A 24,502-nucleotide genomic window follows, 5' to 3' on the forward strand; every position below is an offset into this window, starting at 1 on the left:
CAAGCATATCACAAATATTACGAGTGAATAACAGATGATACAGAGTAGTACAAGTAACAGAATTTACATAGGTATATTACTGTACCCAACTGATAAGCAGGTATTACATAGCAAATATTGTCAATGCAGATAAGTCAATCATCAGTGACCACCACTGCACGATGATACTGTCAAACCAACTCCACAAGAGACAGTATTTCACTGCAGGCAAGTCAACAGGAACAATCCTGATGAGCACGTTACTGGGTTATATTGCAATATCGTTTCACTCCCATTTTCACACAGTGAGTAAATGACGTACTGTAAACAGAAAAGTAACCCATCTGCAGGAACCTTGCATCAAGTCAACACTAGATATACCACAGAGGTTTCAGTAGCTCACTCAGTTTAAATAAGGGATAAAGAACAATTGTGATAGATTAAGGTCAAATTATATGAAGGATTAAATGAAATGGTTACTATGATCATGAACTGGAGAGTTCACTGGTCAAGCCACTTTGCAGTCAAGCTTATGTTGTGTCTATGTTGCATTTACCTCACTGTTTTCATGTTATTTTGTGCTGCAATTCCCATGTTTCTATTTACTATTTTCTGATATTTTGCTAATTATGTTTCACACATGTACTAGTGGGTAACGTCATGACAGTCCTACCCATGAAGTTAGTTGCAGTTAGGTTATATAACTTGCATGAGATATATATATATAGGTAAATGTGAAACATTTCTTTCATATGTTTTATTTGCAGTATTACTGGACGATTCCCAGAAGTACCGAGGTACTTAAGAAAGTCAATTTTAGTTATTGAACACACTATCAAAAACGTTTCCCCTTTTTGAGCAACGACAAACAGTCTATTTGAGTTAATCTAGTGTTGTGGATATAGCACCAACCCATATTTCTGTTCCAAGACGTCTGGACCCTGCAACTAGATACATCCACAGTCCCTTCATTGAGTGCACTCTAGCAAATTATATAAATTTTGTTTTCTTGACTGTGGTTACGATTTTACTGTGTTGTTCACCAGTCAAGACACCTTTAAGCGCAGATGTGCAGACATTATATACACTCCTGGAAATTGAAATAAGAACACCGTGAATTCATTGTCCCAGGAAGGGGAAACTTTATTGACACATTCCTGGGGTCAGATACATCACATGATCACACTGACAGAACCACAGGCACATAGACACAGGCAACAGAGCATGCACAATGTCGGCACTAGTACAGTGTATATCCACCTTTCGCAGCAATGCAGGCTGCTATTCTCCCATGGAGACGATCGTAGAGATGCTGGATGTAGTCCTGTGGAACGGCTTGCCATGCCATTTCCACCTGGTGCCTCAGTTGGACCAGCGTTCGTGCTGGACGTGCAGACCGCATGAGACGACGCTTCATCCAGTCCCAAACATGCTCAATGGGGGACAAATCCGGAGATCTTGCAGGCCAGGGTAGTTGACTTACACCTTCTAGAGCACGTTGGGTGGCACGGGATACATGCGGACGTGCATTGTCCTGTTGGAACAGCAAGTTATCTTCCCGGTATAGGAATGGTAGAACGATGGGTTCGATGACGGTTTGGATGTACCGTGCACTATTCAGTGTCCCCTCGATGATCACTAGAGGTGTACGGCCAGTGTAGGAGATCGCTCCCCACACCATGATGACGGGTTTTGGCCCTGTGTGCCTCGGTCGTATGCAGTCCTGATTGTGGCGCTCACCTGCACGGTGCCAAACACGCATACGACCATCATTGGCACCAAGGCAGAAGCGACTCTCATCACTGAAGACGACATGTCTCCAATCGTCCCTTCATTCACGCCTGTCGCGACACCACTGGAGGTGGGCTGCACGATGTTGGGGCGTGAGCGGAAGATGGTCTAATGGTCTGCGGGACCGTAGCCCAGCTTCATGGAGACGGTTGCGAATGGTCCTTGCCGATACCCCAGGAGCAACAGTGTCCCTAATTTGCTGGGAAGTGGCGGTGTGGTCCCCTACGGCACTGCGCAGGATCCTACGGTCTTGGCGTGCATCCGTGCATCGCTGCGGTCCGGTCCCAGGTCGAAGGGCACGTGTACCTTCCGCCGACCACTGGCGACAACATCGATGTACTGTGGAGACCTCACGTCGCACGTGTTGAGCAATTCGGCGGTATGTCCACCCGGCCTCCCGCATGCCCACTATATGCCCTCACTCAAAGTCCGTCAACTGCACATACGGTTCACGTCCACGCTGTCGCGGCATGCTACCAGTGTTAAAGACTGCGATGGAGCTCCGTATGCCATAGCAAACTGGCTCACACTGACGGCGGTGGTGCACAAATGCTGCGCAACTAGCGCCATTCGACGGCCAACAACGCGGATCCTGGTGTGTCCGCTGTGCCGTGCGTGTGATCATTGCTTGTGCAGCCCTCTCGCAGTGTCCGGAGCAAGTATGGTGGGTCTGACACACCGGTGTCAATGTGTTCTTTTTTCCATTTCCAGGAGTGTATTTCAACACAGGGTTAACATATCTCTCTCAATTAAAGGGCCTTTTAAAGGATCAAGCTATGATGGTCCCTTCCATCACATCTTGTGATCAAATATGTTTTAATTCATATTCTCTGTAACAAAAGCAAGCACCCCCCCCTCCAGACACTCCAAGTCCACACATTTATGAAAGTTCATGTTATTATCTTAACTACCAAAGATTCTCACAGTAATTCTAGCACATGTTATTTTATCTACTCTTTATTTCTTTTCTTTTTTGGGGTTAATGTTACTATGAACTGCAAGAAAATGTTTTTTATCTTACTTAGTCAGTGCCCAAATGGATTAATTAGATCCAGAGTCCTTCTTGGAAGGAACAGTGACCTCAATTACCATACACATTATTTCTCTTTTGTAGACACCTGTTCCTGGTTTGTCACATAGTGAGCAACATCGCATGGTGCACAATGCACCAGACTGCCAAGGGTGCTAAGAGCCTGGATAGCTGATCACGACTGTTACCTCAGTACAACTCTGAATGACATTATCCTAATTTTCCTACTTTCACGAAAATTTTCAATTTTGTACTTTATGCTTACTTGCACATACGTTAATTTATCTAAAATACCATGTTTTTTGAAGAACAATTTAATCCCTCAAGTGTGTGTGACGACATATGTCGTCCACAGCCAACCACTCACTCAGTGTGCGTGGCATCATTTGCTGTCTGAATTTTGTATACAGATTTCCTCTCTGTCAATGCAGTTTGAAAGACAGCCCCTAGATGGAAATGTTATACGTTCCTTGGTTTCATGTTGATGGAGACTGCATTTTGTTATTTGCATGGATTACAGACGTTTTTGACTTTGAGCGCGTGAGAATTTTTCGCAGGTTGTGTACAATGGTTTGGCTGACTAAAGATAAAATTCTGTGACTTTTAATGGGGTACAGCCTCACCTGACTGGAAGTAATGTGACAGAATTTCTGCACCAAGTCCATTTACATCAAGCACTGCTGATGGTAGACAAACTCCAAATTCCTGGTAATTCAGGGCCATTAGCTTACTTTGAACTGTTTGTTGACAGTGAAATAATAGCAATGATTGTCAAAGAAACAAATATGTGGGTAGTTTTCTTACACAAGCAAAGCGAAAAAAATATTTTCTCTGAAAAAATGGTGATTTGCAAAGTGGTTTCCAACTGATGTTTATGGAGTCAGAGTTCTCTTAGTTCTATTTCTAGTTTTACTGAGGGAGATAGTGTCTAAAATATCAACTAACATGCACTTCAGCAGAAATAACAAGCTAGAGATGCTCTTCTTCCATAATGTTATGAGTGAAGAAAGACTTAATCTCCTGCCAAGATTCCTACATTTTGCTGACAACAGAGATCACAAACACGTACATGGCAGTCAAAACATTTATAAAATTATGCCCCTGATAAAGCACTTGAAATCATGATTTCAGACAGATTATGAGCCAGAAAATAATATAAGTGTTGAATAATTGTTACTTTGGAAAGGGAGACTCTAGTGGAAGCAGTATATACCTTTGAAAGCAGCACACTTTGGGATGACATTTTTCGAACTGTACGACAAGAATTGGTATCATGGAACTTTATTTTGTACACTGGAAGAGATACTGGTCTTAACTGCCAAATAACAAAAGATGATGATCTTCTGTCAACATAGGTGATGTTAAATTTGTGTTAAAATTTGTTAGATGTAGGTAGATGAAGCTGACAAATGAGCTCATAATTAATTATTATCACCATACAGCCATCGACCAGAAGCAAAGGAGGCCCTCTGACATTGTCACTAGCCATCACCGATTGTCTGGTATACACTTCCCAGAAGAAAATCCAGCAACAGAAGAGTAGGCCTTCGGAAATATGTGCTGTGTGCAACAAAACGTAAAAAAAGAAGAGAGACATCATACAGATGCAACACTCGTCCTGTAAATACAGCACTGCGTATTGTGCCATGCTTCAAGTGTTATCACACTCAAAATATCTTGTAAACAATTAATTTTTATAACACAATTACAACTATTTGCACTTAAAGTAATACTCTGCTAAATCCTTTTGGTTTCAAGTGTTTACTCAATTTTTTCAGAATGTTATTTCCAGTACTTTATTAGATATAGCATTTGCATTATAGGAGGGATATAGCACTCACAGACATGCACAATAGATGTCACACTGCAGGTGCTGTCAGGTGGAAGGCAGTGACAAGCTTGAGGGGTTAATCAATGTATTCTGTATAAACTTTGTGATCTCTAGTTCAATACAAGCTCTGTAAGCATATGTGAACTGTTTGCCTAAGGGAGAATTTCTACATTTCTCTGTTATATCACAAATTTTGCTGATTCATTGTTAGAGCCAAGAAGTGATCAGATCCTGCGAATCCTGTTACAACTGCCATTTCTCTCAAGTGCTGACTATAACAGAATTTTAAGCATATTCCGTACAACAATGGGCATACCCTGATGTTGACCTGTTTTCTTTCATTATATTACGGATGGTGTCCAATCTGTGATTGTTCAGTGGAGTGTGAGTGTGAGGTCACACATGTTTACGATCACTGAACCACGATACCCATTTGCCTTTACCTACTACAGGTAACCACCAATATCCTTATTTGCTGCCAAATGTCTTTCATGGGACATACCATTATTCCATTTTAAATCCAACTCAGTCACAGGAATCCTTTTTTTATGTTTTAGCACTTTGTGTTTGTGCATTTTTAGGTTATTCGTGGAGGTATGTGCCGTCTATGCAACTAAATGAAGGCAGTTTGTTTGTTGCCATACGCGTTTCGCTTCATTTATTTGGGAAGCATCATCAGTGGCCTGAAATACATGTTTCTTTTTATATATACAATAAGTGTATTATCTGCTAGATATAATCTGTTGATTTACTACATTTTGTCGGGTTTTTTAGGTTAGAAGCAACTTTTGTAGCACAAGTTCCATAAAATGATGTATCTTTCGTTTTACTTACGATTTCCAGGGCTGCTAACACATATTGTTTTGTGGTAGTGACTCTACTGACATGACCCAAACTGGTGACAGCCTCACTGGTGCATTCAACTACTTGAGCTGCTGTATCTTTGCACATTGTTGCCAATCAATTGAAATGAGATGCTGTATTCTGTTTACTTTATCAATATTGTTGGCAGTCTGCCATTCCAAAACCCTCCTTCAAGTTCTGATATAATGTTTGAACGGCTGGACAATCTACTGTATATCACTCACCACATTGTCTCCACTGCCTGGCACCTTAAATGAATGGGGCTTTTCACTAGTCACGTGTACTAGTTGTGAGTCCGAGTGTTACTACCTCCACACTTTTCCAGTAGCCTGGACATTTGCACAGCAGCACATTGTTTGGCAGACAAAAGAAATCTTGATTGTTAAAAAGGAAAAAGGAGTGCCAAACCCATTCTGTTATGGGGCACAGTGTGACCTTCCGTCTCGCATTCACATAAATTATTACAAGTGCCCCACTTTAAAAATACATGCTGGTATCAGCAATTGCAAAATTGCTCTTTTCCTAACAGGAATAAAGACAGCCCCTTGTCTTATATGGTCACAGCGGTGCACGATCTGCTGTTCACATCCGCTGGTAAAAGCTAATGGTACACTGTAACGGTCACTTCAACTGGCAGTGGACTTCCAAATAACATTTTGAGCTGTAAGTAATTGTACCCTTTGTTAGATTATCTGCCCACTTGACACAAATACAAAATACAAGCACATAGTCTTTTCTATTGCATTTACCTGAATTACCTATTGTATAGCCACAATATGACAGCTGGCCTATGCTACCTGACAGTACAAATAACCGTCTACGGCAATCAATTGTTACACTTATAGCCCACAAATGGAGGCAAATTACTATCAATAATGCAGTCGTGCACATTACTTAAAGGCATACGAGAGAAATTATGTTAGCATTAACTGACGAGATAATCCAGGTATGTATGCTAAAGATATGCTAGCAACGGTCCTACGACGCTCCCCTGCGGCACATATGAAATCACTCTTACTTCGGAAGACTTCTCCCCATTGAGAATGACATGCTGCATTCTGTTATCTAGGAACGCTTCAATCCAATCACACAATTGGTCTAATAGTCCATATACTCTTACTTTGTTCAATAAATGACTTGGGGGGAACTGTATCAAACACCTTGTGGAAGTCAAGAAACATGGCATCTACCTGGGAACCCGTGTCTATAGCCCTCTGAGTCTCGTGGATGAATAGCATGAGCTGGATTTCACATGATCATCTTTTTCAAAACCCATGCTGAATCCTACAGAGTAGATTTTTAGTCTCCAGAAAAGTCATTATACTCGAACATAATATGTGTTCCAAAATTCTACAACTGATCGACATTAGAGATATAGGTCTATAGTTCTGCACATCTGTTCGACGTTCTTTCTTGAAAATCGGATGACCTGTGTCCTTTTCCAATCTTTTGGAATGCTACGCTCTTCTAGAGACCTATGGTACACCGCTGCAAGAAGGGGAGCAAGTTCTTTCGCGTACTCTGTGTAAAATCGAATTGGTATCCCATCAGGTGCAGAGGACTTTCCTCTTTTGAACGATTTTAATTGTTTTTCTATCCCTCTGTCATCTATTTCGATAGCTACCATTTTGTCATCTGTGCGACAATCTAGAGAAGCAACTACAGTGCAATCTTCCTCTGTGAAACAGCTTTGGAAAAAGACATTTAGTATTTTGGCCTTTAGTCTGTCATCCTCTGTTTCAGTACCATTTTGGTCACAGTGTCTGGACCTTTTCTTTTGATCCACCTACCACTTTGACATAAGACCAAAATTTTTTAGGATTTTCTGCCAAGTCAGTACATAGAACTTTACTTTCGAATTTGTTGAACACCTCTTGCATAGCCCTCCTCACACTACATTTCGCTTCATGTAATTTTTGTTTGTCCGCAAGGCTTTGGCTATGTTTATGTTTGCTGTGAAGTTCCCTTTGCTTCTGCAGCAGTTTTCTAACTCGGTTGTCGTACCATGGTGGCTCTTTTCCATCTCTTATGATTGTTATACTCATCTAATGCATATTGTACGATGGCTCTTAACTTTGTCCACTGATCCTCAACACTATTTATACTCGAGATAAACCTTTTGTGTTGAGCCGTCAAGTACTCTGAAATCTGCTTTTTGTCACTTTTGCTGAACAGAAAAATCTTCCTACTGTTAACCGTTTCAAACAGTTCGGGTCTGTTTGTCACCGGAAAGTCTAATATGTTATCGCCATGAGTCGGTTCTCTGTTTGACTGCTCAAGGTCGTTTTTAGATAATGCACTTAAAAATCACTGGATTCTTTGTCCCTGCCACCCGTTATAAATGTTTGAGTCTCCCGGTCTATATCTGGTAAATTAAAATCTCCACCCAAAACTGTAACATGGTCGGGAAATCTACTTGAAATATTTTCCAAATTTTCGTTCAGGTGTTCTGCCACAACAGCTGCTGAGCCAGGGGGCCTATAGAGACTCCAATTACCACGTTTGAGTCTGCTTTAATCATGACCTTCACCCAAATTATTTCACATTTCGGATCTCCGTCAATTTCCTTTAATACTATTGCACTTTTTATAGCTATAAACACGCCTCCCCCTTCACTGTCCAGCCTGTCTCTTCGGTATACGTCTGATTGCAGCCAACTTTCCGTTCCTAGTACTTTGTGGGCATTGTGACCATTTATTAATGAGAGCAGTTCTGGGATATTTCTATAGATGCTCCTGTAGTTTACTATTACCACATTAATATTGTCATTCCCTGTTGTGCTTTGCCTACTGCTACCTTGTCGCATCTCAGGAGGTGTCTTGTCGGGCCTAGGGAGAGAAATCTCTAACCTGAAAAACCCACATGTGCACTCCACACGTACTCTGATACCCTTGTAGCCACTTCCTGCATGTAGTGCACGCCTGACCTTTTCAGGGGGATCCTACATTTCTCCACTCGATAGTGGAGGTCAAGAAATTTGCACCCCAGATCTCCACAGAATCTTCTGAGCTTCTGGTTTAAGCCTTTCACTCGATATTGTCTAAGCCTCTGGTTTAAGCATTCCACTCGGCACCAAAACAGAGGATCACGATCGGTTCTGGTAATGACACTGCAAATAGTTAGCTCAGATTCCACCCCAAGAGCAAGGCTTTCCACCTTCATCAACTTCGCCAACCGCCTGTCTAAACTGAGGATGGCTTCTGAACCCAGACGACAGGAGTCATTGGTGCCGACATGAGCAACAATTTGCAGTTGGGTACACCAGTGCTCTCTATCGCCACTGCCAGGGCTTCCTCCACATCATGGATGAACCCCCAGCAAGCAGACAGAGTGAACACTGGCCTTCTTCCCCGACCTTTCCGCTATTTTCCTAAGGGGCTCCATCACCTGCCAAACATTGGAGCTACCAATCATTAATAAACCCCTCCCCTCGTGTGCCTGCTCGGACCTTGCTGAAGGAGTGGCCACATGCCCACTCGCAGGCAGAGCGGGTGATGGCACATGACCAGCCTCCACATTGACCCTCTCCCTTGTGCTATATGAATGCCTTTGAACCCACCACTCCCCTTGGGGAGATGGTGGTCCAGCATCGCCCAGTACCCGCAAAGATGTCTCGACAGCAGGGACCGTGGGTGAAGAATGTAACACCTGGGGTGTACCATGTGACTCTCCACTGCCGCTACACTCCGAGGTAGCAGCCTAAAGACAGCTGACCACGGCCATCAGCAAATTCAGCTGTTCCTGAACAGTGGCCAGCTCCTCCTATGTCCATACACAGCAGTCACACATCCTATCCATCCTAAGAAATCAACAATTTACTGTAGAGAGTTAAGTAATCAACTTTTAACTAGACTGCCATTTCACTAAAGGTGGCTGATAGCTGACTAAACTGTGGTTACCAGACACTTCTTGCCGGAAACAATGAAAATAAGAACTAACTGTCTCTGGACTGTATTCAAAACAAACTCGAAATCTATGGAACACTATTACTAGTAATCGAAAATTAAAGCTTCCTAAAAGCAAAACACATGGAAAAAGAAGTAACAAGTAAGAAAAACACAGTTAATACTTAAATTTATGTAGCTTGCTGCACAGGAGATGTGAAGCATATGGCAGTTACAACTTCATGTTTTACTGAACATATTAATCTTTACTGTTAGATACAAGGTTACCCTTCAGACAAATGCCTTCAGAAAAAGACTTCCAAACACTTGACTCTATATTCAATGTTAACAAATTCCTCTTCTTAAGAAGCTGTTTTCTTGTGACTGTCAGTCTACATTTTGTTTCCTCTTTACTTCCGTCGTCATCACTATTTTATCACCCAGATTACAAAAGTCATCATCTATTTTAGTGTCTCAGTTCCTAATCTACTCAGCACTGCCTGATTTAATTTGACAACATTCCATTACCCTTGTTTTGCTTTTGTTAATGTTCATCTTATATCTTACTTTCACGACAGCGTCCATCCTGTTCATTTTCAAATCCTTTGCTGTCTCTAACTGAATTACAATTTCTGATTCCACAGGGAAACTGTTGTGCCCAATGACTGTATTCATTTGAAGTAGTAAAGGGTACGGCAACCACTTGCGATGATGATCATTTCATAGCTAGATTTTGGTCACTGTGTCACATTGAAGAGGTTTATTTCATATTTAGATTTCAGTCACTATGTGGCGCAAACCATGGCCAAACAGTGACCGAAACCTAGAAATGAAGTAAACATGACTGTGACTGACTGATGTACCCATTACTACTTAGAACTACAATGTCATTGGCAAACCTCAAAGTGTTTTTTATTCTCATTGATCTTTAATTCCTTCTCCAAATTTTTTTTTCTTTTTTTTTTGGGATTCTTTCACTACTTGCTTGTTCAAAGTTTAATTACAAAAAAATGTCAACTCTCACAAAGCATTTACACAGTATGTTATGCTGCTCAGGTGTTTAGTACAAGGGTGAAAAACATCTCAAATATCATTGACCACTTACCTTTGTATGGAAAATGATGTTGGCTGAGAAGCCAGAGCTGGAAGTTAGAGTTACTTTGCCACCCAGTTCAACCCAAGGTACAGAGAGTATAGACCGTGCATATACAGCTGGCAGTGAAAATGTATATTTTTCCTTATGCACACCTAGGTAAAGATTTATCTCTCCAATCATATTTGCTCCTATCGACATGCCTGAGAAGTTGGATTTGGTCCATATAGATGCATTTAGGCATATGTTTTTAGATGGGCATTCAACATAGAATGCAGTGACTGAAAAAAAGAATGAAAATTATATAGTACAGAAATTAATAGAGAATATTCATTCAAAACAACAAAATTAAAAGTATGTCCCTTCTTTGCATCAGCAAACTACAATGATTCTGAAACATTCTTGCTTTTACCTAGGTGACATATATGAAACTGGCATTCAAAATATTTAATCTACAATAGAAATTAATGGTTCATATAAAATACTTCAGACAACCTACACCAACTCTGCACAACTTTTAGAGTTGCAAATTTCTTTTGCTATTCTCTAAAATAATATTAAATTTATAACAAAAAAGAAAAATAATGCTCATTCACTGAAGATCAGGGAATTATTTAATATCAAAGGGAGGAAAGAACGTAGAATGTGGAGAAAAACTGAAAATCATTAAGAGTAAAGTAAGAATAATTTTGATGAATAATCTCTACTAATAATAAAATTGCAAAACTGTCGTGTCTGTCTCTGTCTGAACACGCTAACCTCCAAAACTACTATAGGAATTTTCATGGAGTTTTCATAGGTTACTGAGCATAGCTTGGGCCAACATATAGACTTTATTTCATCAAAATCAAAACACACAAAAAAAAGGATATTTTAATTTAAAATTTTGTATAAAGGTGTCTGCAGAGCTAGGGTACACAGATATACTGATTGCTTTGCTTCTTTCAATATGTTTTATTTATATTTGACTTCTTGGCTAGGAAAAATGAATTTATTTAGTTTGCTCTGTGATTTGGGTGCCTGATTGTTAAATTTTGATTTTTTTTTGTTTATGAATAAAACTATCTAGAAAAGTCTTTCTGAATACACCAGAATAGATAAAAAGACTGAGGATTATGCAGTCTCAAGATCCAATGAAGATTGCGAGGTGCGACATGCTGTGGCTCAAAGGCATTAGGCTCGACTCGCTCTATGGGAACTCCTCCTGAAAGTGAGGTGCGACATAAAGTAACCTCTGGCATGCCACAGGGGAGTGTTATGGGACCATTGCTTTTCACAATATATATAAATGACCTAGTTGATAGTGTCGGAAGTTCCATGTGGCTTTTCGCAAATGATGCTGTAGTATACAGAGAAGTTGCAGCATTAGAAAATTGCAGCTAATATGTTACAGGTACCGAATATATTGCTTCCCCCTTTTTATACCTTCCGAGGAGATCACGAATATAAAATTAGAGAGATTTGAGTGCTCACTGAGGTTTTCTAGCAGTCATTCTTCCCGCGAACCATACGCGACTGGAACAGGACAGGGAGGTAATGACAGTGGCATGTAAAGTGCCACACACCGTTGGGTGACTTGTGGAGTATAAATGTAGATTTAGATAACTCTTGATTGAGAGCATTGTGCATTATCTCACTCCTCATAAGCCTTCACTCAAAGATGCTGTAAGTTACTTCTCTTCAACTTATCATCATAGAAGTACATTTTAAGCACCCTACAGTAGTGTTTGTAATGGGCTGCTGTAGCCTGACAGTGACTACTTCTAACATAAGTTTCACGGAAGCTCAAAATTTAGTGTGGATGTCAATGCAAGATGCTTTTAAGACGTTTCCCCAATGAAACATTGTCTCAAAATATGGTAGAAAAATCAAAGAGATTCTGGTCATATGTTAAGTACACCAGTGGCAAAAAAAAAGTTTACACTATCACTAAGTGATAGCGATGGAAATGTTACCGATGATGGAGTCACTAAAGCAGAGTTACTAAATACAGTTTCCCATAATTCCTTCACTAAAGAAGATGAAGTAAATATTCCAGAATTCGATACCAGAACAGCCATTTGCATGAGTGACATTAAAGTAGGTATCTTAGGTGTTACGAAACAACTCAAATCACTTAAGAAAGGCAAGTCTTCCAGTCCAGATGGTATACCAATCAGGTTTCCTTCGGAGTATGCAGACACAATAGCGCCTTTCTTAGCTATCATATACAACCGATAACTTGATGAAAAGTCTGTTCCTAAAAACTGTAAAGTAGCACAGGTCACACCAATATTCAAGAAAGGAAATAGGAGTAACCCATGGAATTACAGACCCATATCACTGACCTCAATTTGCAATAGGATTTTGGAGCATATACTGTACTCTAATATTACGAATCACCTTGAAGAAAATGACTTATTGATGCATAACCAACACGGATTCTGAAAATATTGCTCTTGTACAACACAGCCAGCTCTTTACTCCGATGAAGTAATGAGTGCTATCGACAAGGAATCTCAAATCGATTCCATATTCCTAGATGTCCAGAAGGCTTTTGATACCACTCCTCACAAGCGACTATTAATCAAATTGTGTGGATATGGAGTATCATCTCAGTTGTGTGACTGGATTCATGGTTTCCTCTCAGAGAGATCACAGTTCATAGTGATAGACAGTAAATCTTCGAGTAGAACAGAAGTGATGTCTGGCATTCCTCAAGGTAGTGTAACAGGCCTTCTGCTCTTCCTGATTTACGTAAATGATCTAGGTGATAATCTGAGCAGCCCCCTTAGATTGTTTGCAGATGACGCTGTAATTTAGCGTCTAGTAAAATAATCAGATGATCAATTCCAATTACAAAATGATCTAGAGAGAATTTCTGTGTGGTGCGAAAAGTGGCAATTGGCACTAAACAAAGAAAAGTTTGAGGTCATCCACAAGGTTACTAAAAGAAATCTGATAAATTTTGCGTATATGATAAATCGCACAAATCTAAGGACTGTCAATTCGATTAAATTCCTAGGAATTACAATAACAAACAACTTAAATGGGAAAGACCACATAGATAATATTGTGGGGAAGGCGAAACAAAGACTTGGCTTTGTTGTCAGAACACTTAGAAGATGTGACAAACCCAATTCCTCTGCTGGAATACTGCGGCACAGTATGCGGTATGGGATCCTTATCAGTTAGGATTGACGGAGGACATCGAAAAAGTGCAAAGAAGGGCAGCTCATTTCATGTTATCGCGCAATAGGGGTGATAGTGTCACTGATATGATACAAGAGTTGGGGTGGAAGTCACTGAAACAAAGGTAGTTTTCTTTGTGGCAAGATCTATTTACAAAATTTCTATCGCCAACTAACTTCCTCTTTTGAACGCGAAAATATTTTGTTGACACCCACCTGCATAGGTAGAAATGATCATCATAATAAAATAAGAGAATGGAAAGATTTAGGTGTTCCTTTCCCCACGCACCATTCAAGAGTGGAATGGTACAGAAGTAGTATGAAAACGGTTCGATGAACCCTCTGGCAGGCACTTATGTGTGAATTGCAGAGTAACCATGTAGCTGTAGATGTAGATGTAGATATAATTCCTGCTTTGTTCTACACGATATCCTTATCCCACTTGTCAGCCATCAGGGCTGCCTTTTACTGCTATTACCCCATTTAGAACGTTCTAATGGAAAGCAACTCTCAAAGAGCATGAGAAATGTGTTAAGGAAAGCATTACATTTGTCATCTATGTTATCGGCAGTATAAACATCTTGCCACTCTTGTTCCTTGAAGAGGTTTAAAGAACTCTCCATTGCTGCTGTATTAACTTTCCTACATAGTTTGTAATTATATGTGACATTTGACTGAGTACAAAAGTGTTTTAGTGTTAAAATTTGTGCATCATGGTCTGATACGCCATTCACCCTATTACTAACAGAATGCCCATCTAGTAATGATGAATTACTACAAATATTGTCTGTGGCTGTGCTACTGTTCCCCCGCACACTAGTTGGAAAACATATAGTCTGCATCCGATCATATGAATTTAGGAGATCTACCAACATCCTTTTTCTTGCACCATCATATACAAAATTTATATTGAAGTCACTACATTTAACTAATTTCTGGTACTTCCTACAAAGTGAATTAAGAACCCACTCTAGCTTGAGCAGAAATGCTCTGAACTCGGAGATATGGGACCTACAAACAACAACAATTAGAAGTTTAGTTTCACTAAATTCAACTACCCCTGCACAACATTCAACTACCCCTGCACAACATTCAAATACACTCCTGGAAATTGAAATAAGAACACCGTGAATTCATTGTCCCAGGAAGGGGAAACTTTATTGACACATTCCTGGGGTCAGATACATCACATGATCACACTGACAGAACCACAGGCACATAGACACAGGCAACAGAGCATGCACAATGTCGGCACTAGTACAGTGTATATCCACCTTTCGCAGCAATGCAGGCTGCTATTCTCCCATGGAGACGATCGTAGAGATGCTGGATGTAGTCCTGTGGAACGGCTTGCCATGCCATTTCCACCTGGCGCCTCAGTTGGACCAGCGTTCGTGCTGGACGTGCAGACCGCGTGAGACGACGCTTCATCCAGCCCCAAACATGCTCAATGGGGGACAAATCCGGAGATCTTGCAGGCCAGGGTAGTTGACTTACACCTTCTAGAGCACGTTGGGTGGCACGGGATACATGCGGACGTGCATTGTCCTGTTGGAACAGCAAGTTATCTTCCCGGTATAGGAATGGTAGAACGATGGGTTCGATGACAGTTTGGATGTACCGTGCACTATTCAGTGTCCCGTCGATGATCACTAGAGGTGTACGGCCAGTGTAGGAGATCGCTCCCCACACCATGATGACGGGTGTTGGACCTGTGTGCCTCGGTCGTATGCAGTCCTGATTGTGGCACTCACCTGCACGGCGCCAAACACGCATACGACCATCATTGGCACCAAGGCAGAAGCGACTCTCATCGCTGAAGACGACACGTCTCCATTCGTCCCTCCATTCATGCCTGTCGCGACACCACTGGAGGCGGGCTGCACGATGTTGGGGCGTGAGCGGAAGACGGCCTAACGGTGTGCAGGACCGTAGCCCAGCTTCATGGACGCGGTTGGGAATGGTCCTCGCCGATACCCCAGGAGCAACAGTGTCCCTAATTTGCTGGGAAGTGGCGGTGCGGTCCCCTGCGGCACTGCGTAGGATCCTACGGTCTTGGCGTGCATCCGTGCGTCGCTGCGGTCCGGTCCCAGGTCGACGGGCATGTGCACCTTCCACCGACCACTGGCGACAACATCGATGTACTGTGGAGACCTCACGCCCCACGTGTTGAGCAATTCGGCGGTATGTCCACCCGGCCTCCCCCATGCCCACTATACGCCCTCGCTCAAAGTCCGTCAACTGCACATACGATTCACGTCCACACTTTCGCGGCATGCTACCAGTGTTAAAGACTGCGATGGAGCTCCGTATGCCACGGCAAACTGGCTGACACTGACGGCGGCGGTGCACAAATGCTGCGCAGCTAGCGCCATTCGACGGCCAACACCATGGTTCCTGGTGTGTCCGCTGTGCCGTGCGTGTGATCATTGCTTGTACAGCCCTCTCGGAGTGTCTGGAGCAAGTATGGTGGGTCTGACACACCGTTGTCAATGTGTTCTTTTTTCCATTTCCAGGAGTGTATCTGTTCAGTGCAGTGCCACGATACATCTATGGACTTAAATGGAATCCACTCCCCCACCCCACAAGGGACTCCTTGAAATCAGCCAGCTAATCTGTATCCTGGTAAAGGAAGCCTCCGAATTGTCAAATTATTTAAGTGGTGTTCTGATATACCAATAATTTCAGAGTCAACATCTATAAGTGCGGCACTACGAATGTAGTGCGGGACAATACATTGAGTATGTGGGTTTCGCAGAAGGCATGCCAGAGATAAATCCCTGCAGTCGCGCTATCCTCTGTGTCCTCGGTGGCTCAGATGGATAGAGCATCTGCTATGTAAGCAGGAGATACCGGGTTCGAGTCCCGGTCGGGGCACACATTTTCATCTGTTCCCGTTGACGTATATCAACCAGTAAGCAGCTAAGGGTGTTCATTTCATTGTAATTTCAGTTCATTAACTATATCTTTAACACCTCTTATATTTAGATGAAATATGCTAATTCCTTCTCTACTTAGAAACATGACATCCTCTGAAGGTGAGCCCTTTGTTAGAGGGACTTCCTTCAAACAGGTATACCTATCAGCTGACTTCAATCTAAAAAAAAGTGCAGCTCTAACATCGACCACTACAGGAATTTTTCCATGAATGATCCCACCACCACCCATTAAACTGTGACCTATAAGCTTTGCCAGCCTCCTCTTCCCAAACCTATTGAGGTGCAGGGAATTCCCAGTGAAACCAGATCTACTGATAGACTCAACTGGCACCGCTGAAATGTGCCCATGCCCTCTGCCATCAGTGACCTGAACTCTCCTAATACATAAAGGCTTTTCCAATCAATCACATCTACAACTGATGATTTGGGTGCATTCCTCATGACATCATTCTATAATAATATGTCTAGGCAATTAATCTAGTAAATGAATGCAGCAGCACTCAGCTAACACTGTACCCTAAAATCACCAGATTCTCCTTTAATGTTTGATGAGCATCCTTGAAATACTCTTATGATTATTAAATTAACCTGTAACAAAGCACACTGCTGTTCTTTGGATATTCTACATCACCTCTGTAAATTCCATCAGGTAAATGTACCAGCAACAATCAAGTACTGGTTGAATTTGGGCATTGTAGGTTGCCTCCTTCGTGATTGAACTGCACTTCTGTTTTTCCAATGAATCTCAGTCTCGCATCTGTCTTTTCTAAAACTTTATTTGTACGGTTGTTCCAATTTAAATTGCTCTGCATGCATATTCCTAGATGTTTCATGGTTATATCTGTTTCAAGTGACACATCACCAAATATATGTATCATCACAAATGAACATGATGGAGTATCTGACGCTATCAAACAGTAAGTTATATATATCATGAATAGCAACTGTGAATGACACTCCTCGTATTAAGGCACACCATTTATAGATTATGATGAATTCTTGCCATCCAAGATCGTGTATTGGGTTCTATTCAGGAAAAAATGACCAAATCAATTACCTATTTAAGAAAATACTCTCTGTGCTTGTATATATGTGATCAGTTGACCCTGTGATATGGTGCTTAGTTCCTTTCAGATATACTGGATGGATGGAACCTGTATACTCATCAATACCATTTGCAAGATATCATATTTGGGGAAAAAATTAGGAATGGCATTTACATGAGTGTGATTTCTTTAATCTGCTCCAAGTTTTGGAGAAATACCATCCCCTGCCCGCTTTCCTCTTCCTCCTGAATCATGTCTTACAAGAGACATTTGAGCTAAATGTGAGGTATGAAGGGGACTTATTTTGCCACAAATGCAGGAAATTTGTTAGAGCACTTGACGTACCTATTTCTTTGCCAATTATCTGAGAGTTTGTGAAACAGTCAAATGATTATAGGTCATAATAACCTATCTGCCCAAATGCTTATTTTTTAAATTTAGGTTTTATTTTACATCAACTCAAATTTGATTCCTGAACATTCAGTGTGTGTTTAATTATAGATTTTGAACCTCTAAGCAATTTTCCTAAAATTATTTGAAATACTGATTAATAATATCTGACTGTGGAAGCTATTTCTGCCATTACGTACAGTCCATCTAATTAATGAGCTATTATTAGATTTTGTCTGTTAATTGGTTTGTGCAGAATTTTCTGACCATTACAATTAAGCTGCGATGAAACTTCTTCATCCTTTATAACCCTGCATGCAATGAACCTGTTCAGTGTACATCAAGTGGCAAGTTGAAATTTACATCAAAACTTTTTCACATGTCAAATACACAATAAATGTTCTTATTTTATTTTGACTGTAGTTTGTTGGTAAAACTTGTCTCTTTTTCTGGCAGAGCTTCAAAAGCCAGCATGCTACAGTGCCAAGTAAGGTAGCTGGCAAAGAATGCACTCCCTTATATTCTGAATTTATTGACGGTATCCACCGCCAATAATGTGGCTGTCCCACGCAACATTTTTCAAATTAAATTCACATCCAGCTACAGCCACATGAGCACAGTACTTTCATGCCACTCAGTTGAAGCAGTCTCTTGAATGATTCTAAAAATGCATGAGGTAGATAATAAAAACCACTCTGTTACTAATCTTTGTCCATCTCATCTATTTTAGTCAATATAAGTTCATGGTTTGACTGAAATTTGATAAGCACAATAATCAAGGGCACATTAATGAGTCACCTTTTCAACGAAGTTGTGAAAGGAGGAAGACACTATGCACTTTGGATCACAAATTTAAACCAACTGCCAGCAATATCCATGGACTTTTCCATAAAATTTATCTGTTCATTCAAAATTATCTAGTAATAACTAAATGTATACACTGTAAGAAAGGGACACTACCACAAAAGAAACCACACATGACCTCAAAGTTAAGGTACGCTTGTATGAAATGATGATGTGGATTTGTAAGCCAATACAAAAAACAGACTAAACAACACTGGAAACAGGCAGTTATCTCTTCCAAACAATCATAGAATAGTAGAGATCGTGGTATGACATGAGGATGAAAAAGGAGTGAAGAGCACTTACTTTATTGCTACAGTGACCTGCTGCACGACTTGTGAAAATGTCTTCCTTTTCTGTCTTACTTTAGAAAAAAATTATAGTGTAGAGTTATATCAATCAATAGCCATTAATAAATGGGTAACAAACATGGTCATTAAGACTCTGACAGTATCCAAACACACCTGATTTCAAAATAATTTTTTTTAAAATAATAAAGGGGCTATTATGAGCCAGTGTTCACAACAGAAGGTGTTTCCCAGTACATGAATCTCTCACAATAAATTGTTTCATTACAAAAAAATCTGAGCTGAACTTTGGAAAAATATTATCTTCAACACATCACAATCATAATGCACATTGATCAATTCGTTAGCTGGTTGCTTAATTTCATATTCCATCAATTATTTATGCAGTTTGTACTGCAGTGATGTAGAATGAGTAAGATTAAATGCCATCTATCATGACTATATTTATATTTAACAATAAAAGAAAACTTTTTGGCTACTACACAATACATATCACTAGCCTTACTTACGAATCTGTCTATAAGAAAGGAAGACTTAGTCAGAAGAAACAATTTTAACTTTGATTTAAAATTTGCTTCACTAATTGCTGGAAATTTGGTACTCGTATTACACAGTTATCATTATACTTATATTAGAAAATGATTAAGGAACTTTGTGACTACATATTACAGACCTGACCTATTGACAGGTTTAGTGCAAAATAATGGCTGGCTGTGAGCATTATGCGACTTTACTTCTGAGGTCATCAGTCGCCTAAACTTAACTAACCTAAGGACATCACATACATCCATGCCTGAGGCAGGATTCGAACCTGCGACCATAGCGGTCACTCGGTTCAAGACTGTAGTGCCTAGAACCGCACAGCCACTCCGGCCAGCGCAAAATAATGAAAAATGGAGTTTTATATCTAACAGTGTTATAGCTGCAAACTTTACTATTCTTTTTAAACTGCACTAGATTATTTTATGATGAATTTGATTAGTGAACTTTCTGATGAGGCCGCCCACATGAAGACTATAGGTGAACATCTATTAATCCCAAATAAAAAAGTTTATGACAAACTTTAAGCATACAAAATCTATCCACAACCTAGGCACTGAATTGCAGGAACAGTTTATTAATCTAATTGTGACCTAAAAGCGTGCACCTACAACTATTATTAGATGCATAGATGGTAACTGGAGATACACCAAATATATGGATGTCACTTCAGGAATGTCTACCACACAGGCATGAAAAAGCTTGGTCCATGTGGAGGTCAATGAAAATACCAGACACCAGTGTTGGCAGTCACAGGGACAACCAAAGAAATGAGTCTTTCTTATGTGATTGGGCCACCTTCCTGCTTCTTGGTCTACTGGTTAGTGTTACTAATGCAGAGAGAATGGGGTTTATTTGTGACGACCACCTCAGAGTTTTTTGTTGGGGAAAATGTCTGTCTTGGCATTTATTCATACTCAGCCTCTCAGAGGCCAAATAAGTTTAATAAAAATATTAGTGAAACTGACATGAAAAATGCAAAAGTGCCACCAAATTTAAACGCTTGCACCAACTTGAAAGCCATACAACATTTTTTAATGCTGTACTTGTGTCTCATTCCATAGAACATGTCCTTTCCTTGAGAAAATGGTGGTAAGTGAAAGTAATACTACAATAGTAGTAATTTTTTTTATTTTGCATAGAAATAATTGAAGATTGGTAATGCTATTGCTGACTCTATGGTCTTCAGTCTGAAAACTGGTAAGATACAGTTCTTAAATCAAGTTTATCCTGTGCAAGCCTTGTCATCTCTGCAAATTACTGCAACCTACATCCATGTGAAACTACTTGTTGTAACCAAGCCTTTGTCTCCCTCTACTACACTACTATTTTTGCTCCCCTAAACTTCAGTCCATTGCCAGATTAAGTATTCTTTGATGCCTTGAGATGTGTCATATCAACTGATCTCGTCTTCTAGTCAAGCTGTAGCATGCATTTCTTTTATCACCAATTCAGTATCTTCTCATTAGTTATGCGATCAATCCATCTAGCTTTCAGCATTCTTCTGTAGAACAACATTTCAAAAAAATTTATTCTCTTCCTGTCGGAATCATTTATCATCCATGTGTCACTTCTGTGCAAGGTTACACTCCAGACAAATACCTTCGGAAAAGACTTCCTCACATACAAATTTATGTTCAACGTTAACCAACTATTCTTTTTCAGAAGCGTTTCTCTTGGTATTGTGTCTGCATTTTATATCATCAGTTCTTTGGCTGCCCAAATATCAAAATTCGTCTACTACCTTCAGCGTCATCCTCCTAATTTAATTCCTTCGGCATTATCTGATTTGATTCAACTACTTTCTATTAGTGGTGCTTTATCTTTTTTGATACTCATCTTATGACCTCTTTTCAAGGCACCATCCAGTCTTTTCATCTAATCTTCCAACTCCTTTGCCACCTCTGCCAGCATAACAATATCACCGGTAACATCAAAGTCTTTATTTCCCCTATTCCAAATTTCTCTTTGGTGTCTTTTGCTGCTTGCTCAGTGTACAGACTGAATAATATTGGGGATAAGCTACAACATTGTCTCATTCCTTTCTCAACTACTGCTTCCCATTCTTGACATTTGACTTACTACTGTAGTACAGCTTCTATACAAGTTGCAGATAATCGTTTGCTCCCTGTATTTTAGCCTTGCTAGTCTGAAACTTCCAAAGAGTCTATTCCTGTCAACATCACAAAAAGCACTTCTTCAGCCTATCTTGTAAGACAAGTTGTAGCGCAGTACGGCCTCACATGTTCCTACATTTATTCAGAACTCAAACTTACATTCCCTGAGATGGGCTTGTACAATTTTTTCCATTCTTTTGTATATAATTTGAGTCAATATTTTGCAACTATGACTTACTAAACTGGTGGTTCTGTGGTATTTATACGTGTCAAGACCTGTGCTGTTTGGAATTGGAATCATTCACTACATTCTTCTGTGAGTAATCTTCATGTCTCATATATCTTACATACCAGATGGAATATTTTCCTTTATGGTATATTCTCCCAAAGATCTAATTAATTTTGAGGGAATGTTGTCTACTCTAGGTACCTTGTTTCAATTTATGTCTTTCAGCGAGCTATCAAATATTTTTCACAGTATATTTCCTACTACTTCCTCTTTTTACATTATATTGTACCCAAGTTTGTTTCCTTTGAAAGGCAGAAGGAATATATAGACAGGCTATATAGTCTTCCCTTTTTTGCTTACTACTGGCATTTTTATATTTTCTCCCCTCACCAATTAAATTCTGTATTTCCATGCATTATTGCCATTTTTTGGGGTGCACTCAGCCTTGTGATGCCAATTAAATAGCTACTCGACTGAATAGTAGTGGCTTCGGCCAAGAATACCATCATAACAACCGGGAGAGCGGTGTGCTGATCCCACGCCCCTCCTATCCGCATTCTCCACTGAGGATGACACGGCGGTGTGATGGTCCTGGTAGGCCACCCGTGGCCTGAAGACAGAGTGCTTTTATCTCAGATATTATACAATGACTTCTGCTGGCCTATTTCTTTTTGATGATATCATCATCCGCAAACATCACTACTTCATCTTCCCTTCCACTTTATATTGCGTTCCTTTTCCTCATTTCAGTCACTCACAGGTTAATGCTCCCTTTGGAATATTTTAACTTATTGATAAGTCCATTGCTTGATTTTCTACCTTTCTCCAATTCCTTTAGTTGGTTGGTTGGTTTATAAGAGGGGTGGGGGGGGTGGGGGGGGGGTGGGGGGGGGGGGAACCTAACTGCTAGGTCACTGTTCCTCGTTCCAATTAAAATAATTCCACGGGGGTGGGAGTAAAATAAGCAAGACATACAAAACACAGATGGAAGAAAGGAGAAATCCACAAGAATGACAGAATGGCAACAAACACTAAAATGGACAAAATCGGAAAAGAAAACCACAGAGAGACGGAAGAAACATGTAGAAGACATCAAAACGAGAGAGCAGATTACCGTGGCTCGTTCATCATGAGAATAAAAAGGAGAAGCCAGCCACTCTGCAACACATTAAAACCTCCACCCTAAAAGTACTAGGCTGGAGGACACGCAGGGACAAAGGACATGGGCTAAAACTTAGATCAAAGGATAAAACCCACCCTCATGAATGCAACGTAAAACTAAAGCTGCTCTTGTGGATAGCAAGGGTAGCAATGATCGTGATAGCTTGTAGGCTGCTCAAGGAGTCAGTACACAGGAGAAATGACTCACCAGTGCATGACTGGATGTGCTCAAGAACAAGAGATATGGCCTCCAGCTCTGCAGTGAAACCACTGCAGCCATCTGACAAGGAGTGCTGTTCAATATGTCCTCCATGAACATACGCAAAGTCTATCAGGCACTGAAAACCAGTCGTAAGAATCGATATGTCTCCACTACAGTGAGTGGATCGTCATTAACGTAAAGTTCTGGTTCTGGATGAACAGTGTGACGCCGACACAATTGCATGACACATGACTTCATAGCTGAAAACTCGAAGCCGTGGGCTAGAGCCCATGACTGCACCTTGTGAATGGTTCCCTGTAGGTGCCACTCAGCAACACCAGTACTGGAGGAGCAGTACGAAATGCACTAGTCATCCCCATACACAGAAGGTGAGACCGACGGCCCTACAGCTGCTGCTACACCGTTAATAGCCACTAAAAATAAAGAGACACTCAATACGGAGCCCTGCAGAATGCCGTCCTCCTGAATGTGGGATACCGGGATGGGGGGGGGGGGGGGGGGGGGGGAACTATGGGGGGCACGGACTTTGACATGAGAAGTACGGAGCTACAGGAAGCTTAGAATACAACATTGGGAGCGGGCCCCGAAGACCCCACTCATACAATGTGGCAAGGCTCATGATATCGCCAGGTCAAAAAGATGTCAACCAGATGTTGGCATCTGGAGAAGGCTGTTTGGATGGCAGACTCAAGGGACACAAGATTATCAGTGGTAGAGAGGCCCGGGCGGAAGCCACCCTGACATGGAGCCAGTAGGCCATGTCACTCCAGGATCCAACCCAACTGCCGACACACCATATGTTCCAGCAGTTTACAAAGACAGTTGGTGAGGCTGATGGGCCAGTAGCTATCCACATGAAGCAGGTTTTGACCAGGTTTGAGCACCGGAATGATGGTGCTCTCCTGCCATTGCAATGAAAAGACACCACCACACCAGATCCGGTTGAACATGACGAGGAGATGTCGCTTGTAGTCATATGAGAGATGTATAATCATTTGACTGAGGATCCGATCTGGCCCAGAAGCTGTGTCCGGGCAATGTGCAAGGGCAGTGAGGAGCTCCCC

The 24,502-nt window shown here is 40.9% G+C and overlaps 1 protein-coding gene across 14 annotated transcripts in view; it reads right to left on the minus strand.

The window, feature by feature from the left end:
- Positions 1–24,502, minus strand: part of LOC126297783 (oxysterol-binding protein-related protein 11-like) — a 181,463-nt gene that overhangs the window by 46,235 nt on the left and 110,726 nt on the right. For all 14 annotated transcript variants that reach the window (XM_049988973.1, XM_049988968.1, XM_049988974.1 and 11 more), the window contains one exon: positions 10,485–10,753. In XM_049988973.1, the coding sequence (XP_049844930.1) occupies positions 10,485–10,753 (269 nt within the window). The remainder of the gene's footprint in view (positions 1–10,484; positions 10,754–24,502) is intronic.

This window comes from Schistocerca gregaria, chromosome X (assembly GCF_023897955.1).
Source record: "Schistocerca gregaria isolate iqSchGreg1 chromosome X, iqSchGreg1.2, whole genome shotgun sequence".
Lineage (NCBI taxonomy): Eukaryota > Metazoa > Arthropoda > Insecta > Orthoptera > Acrididae > Schistocerca > Schistocerca gregaria.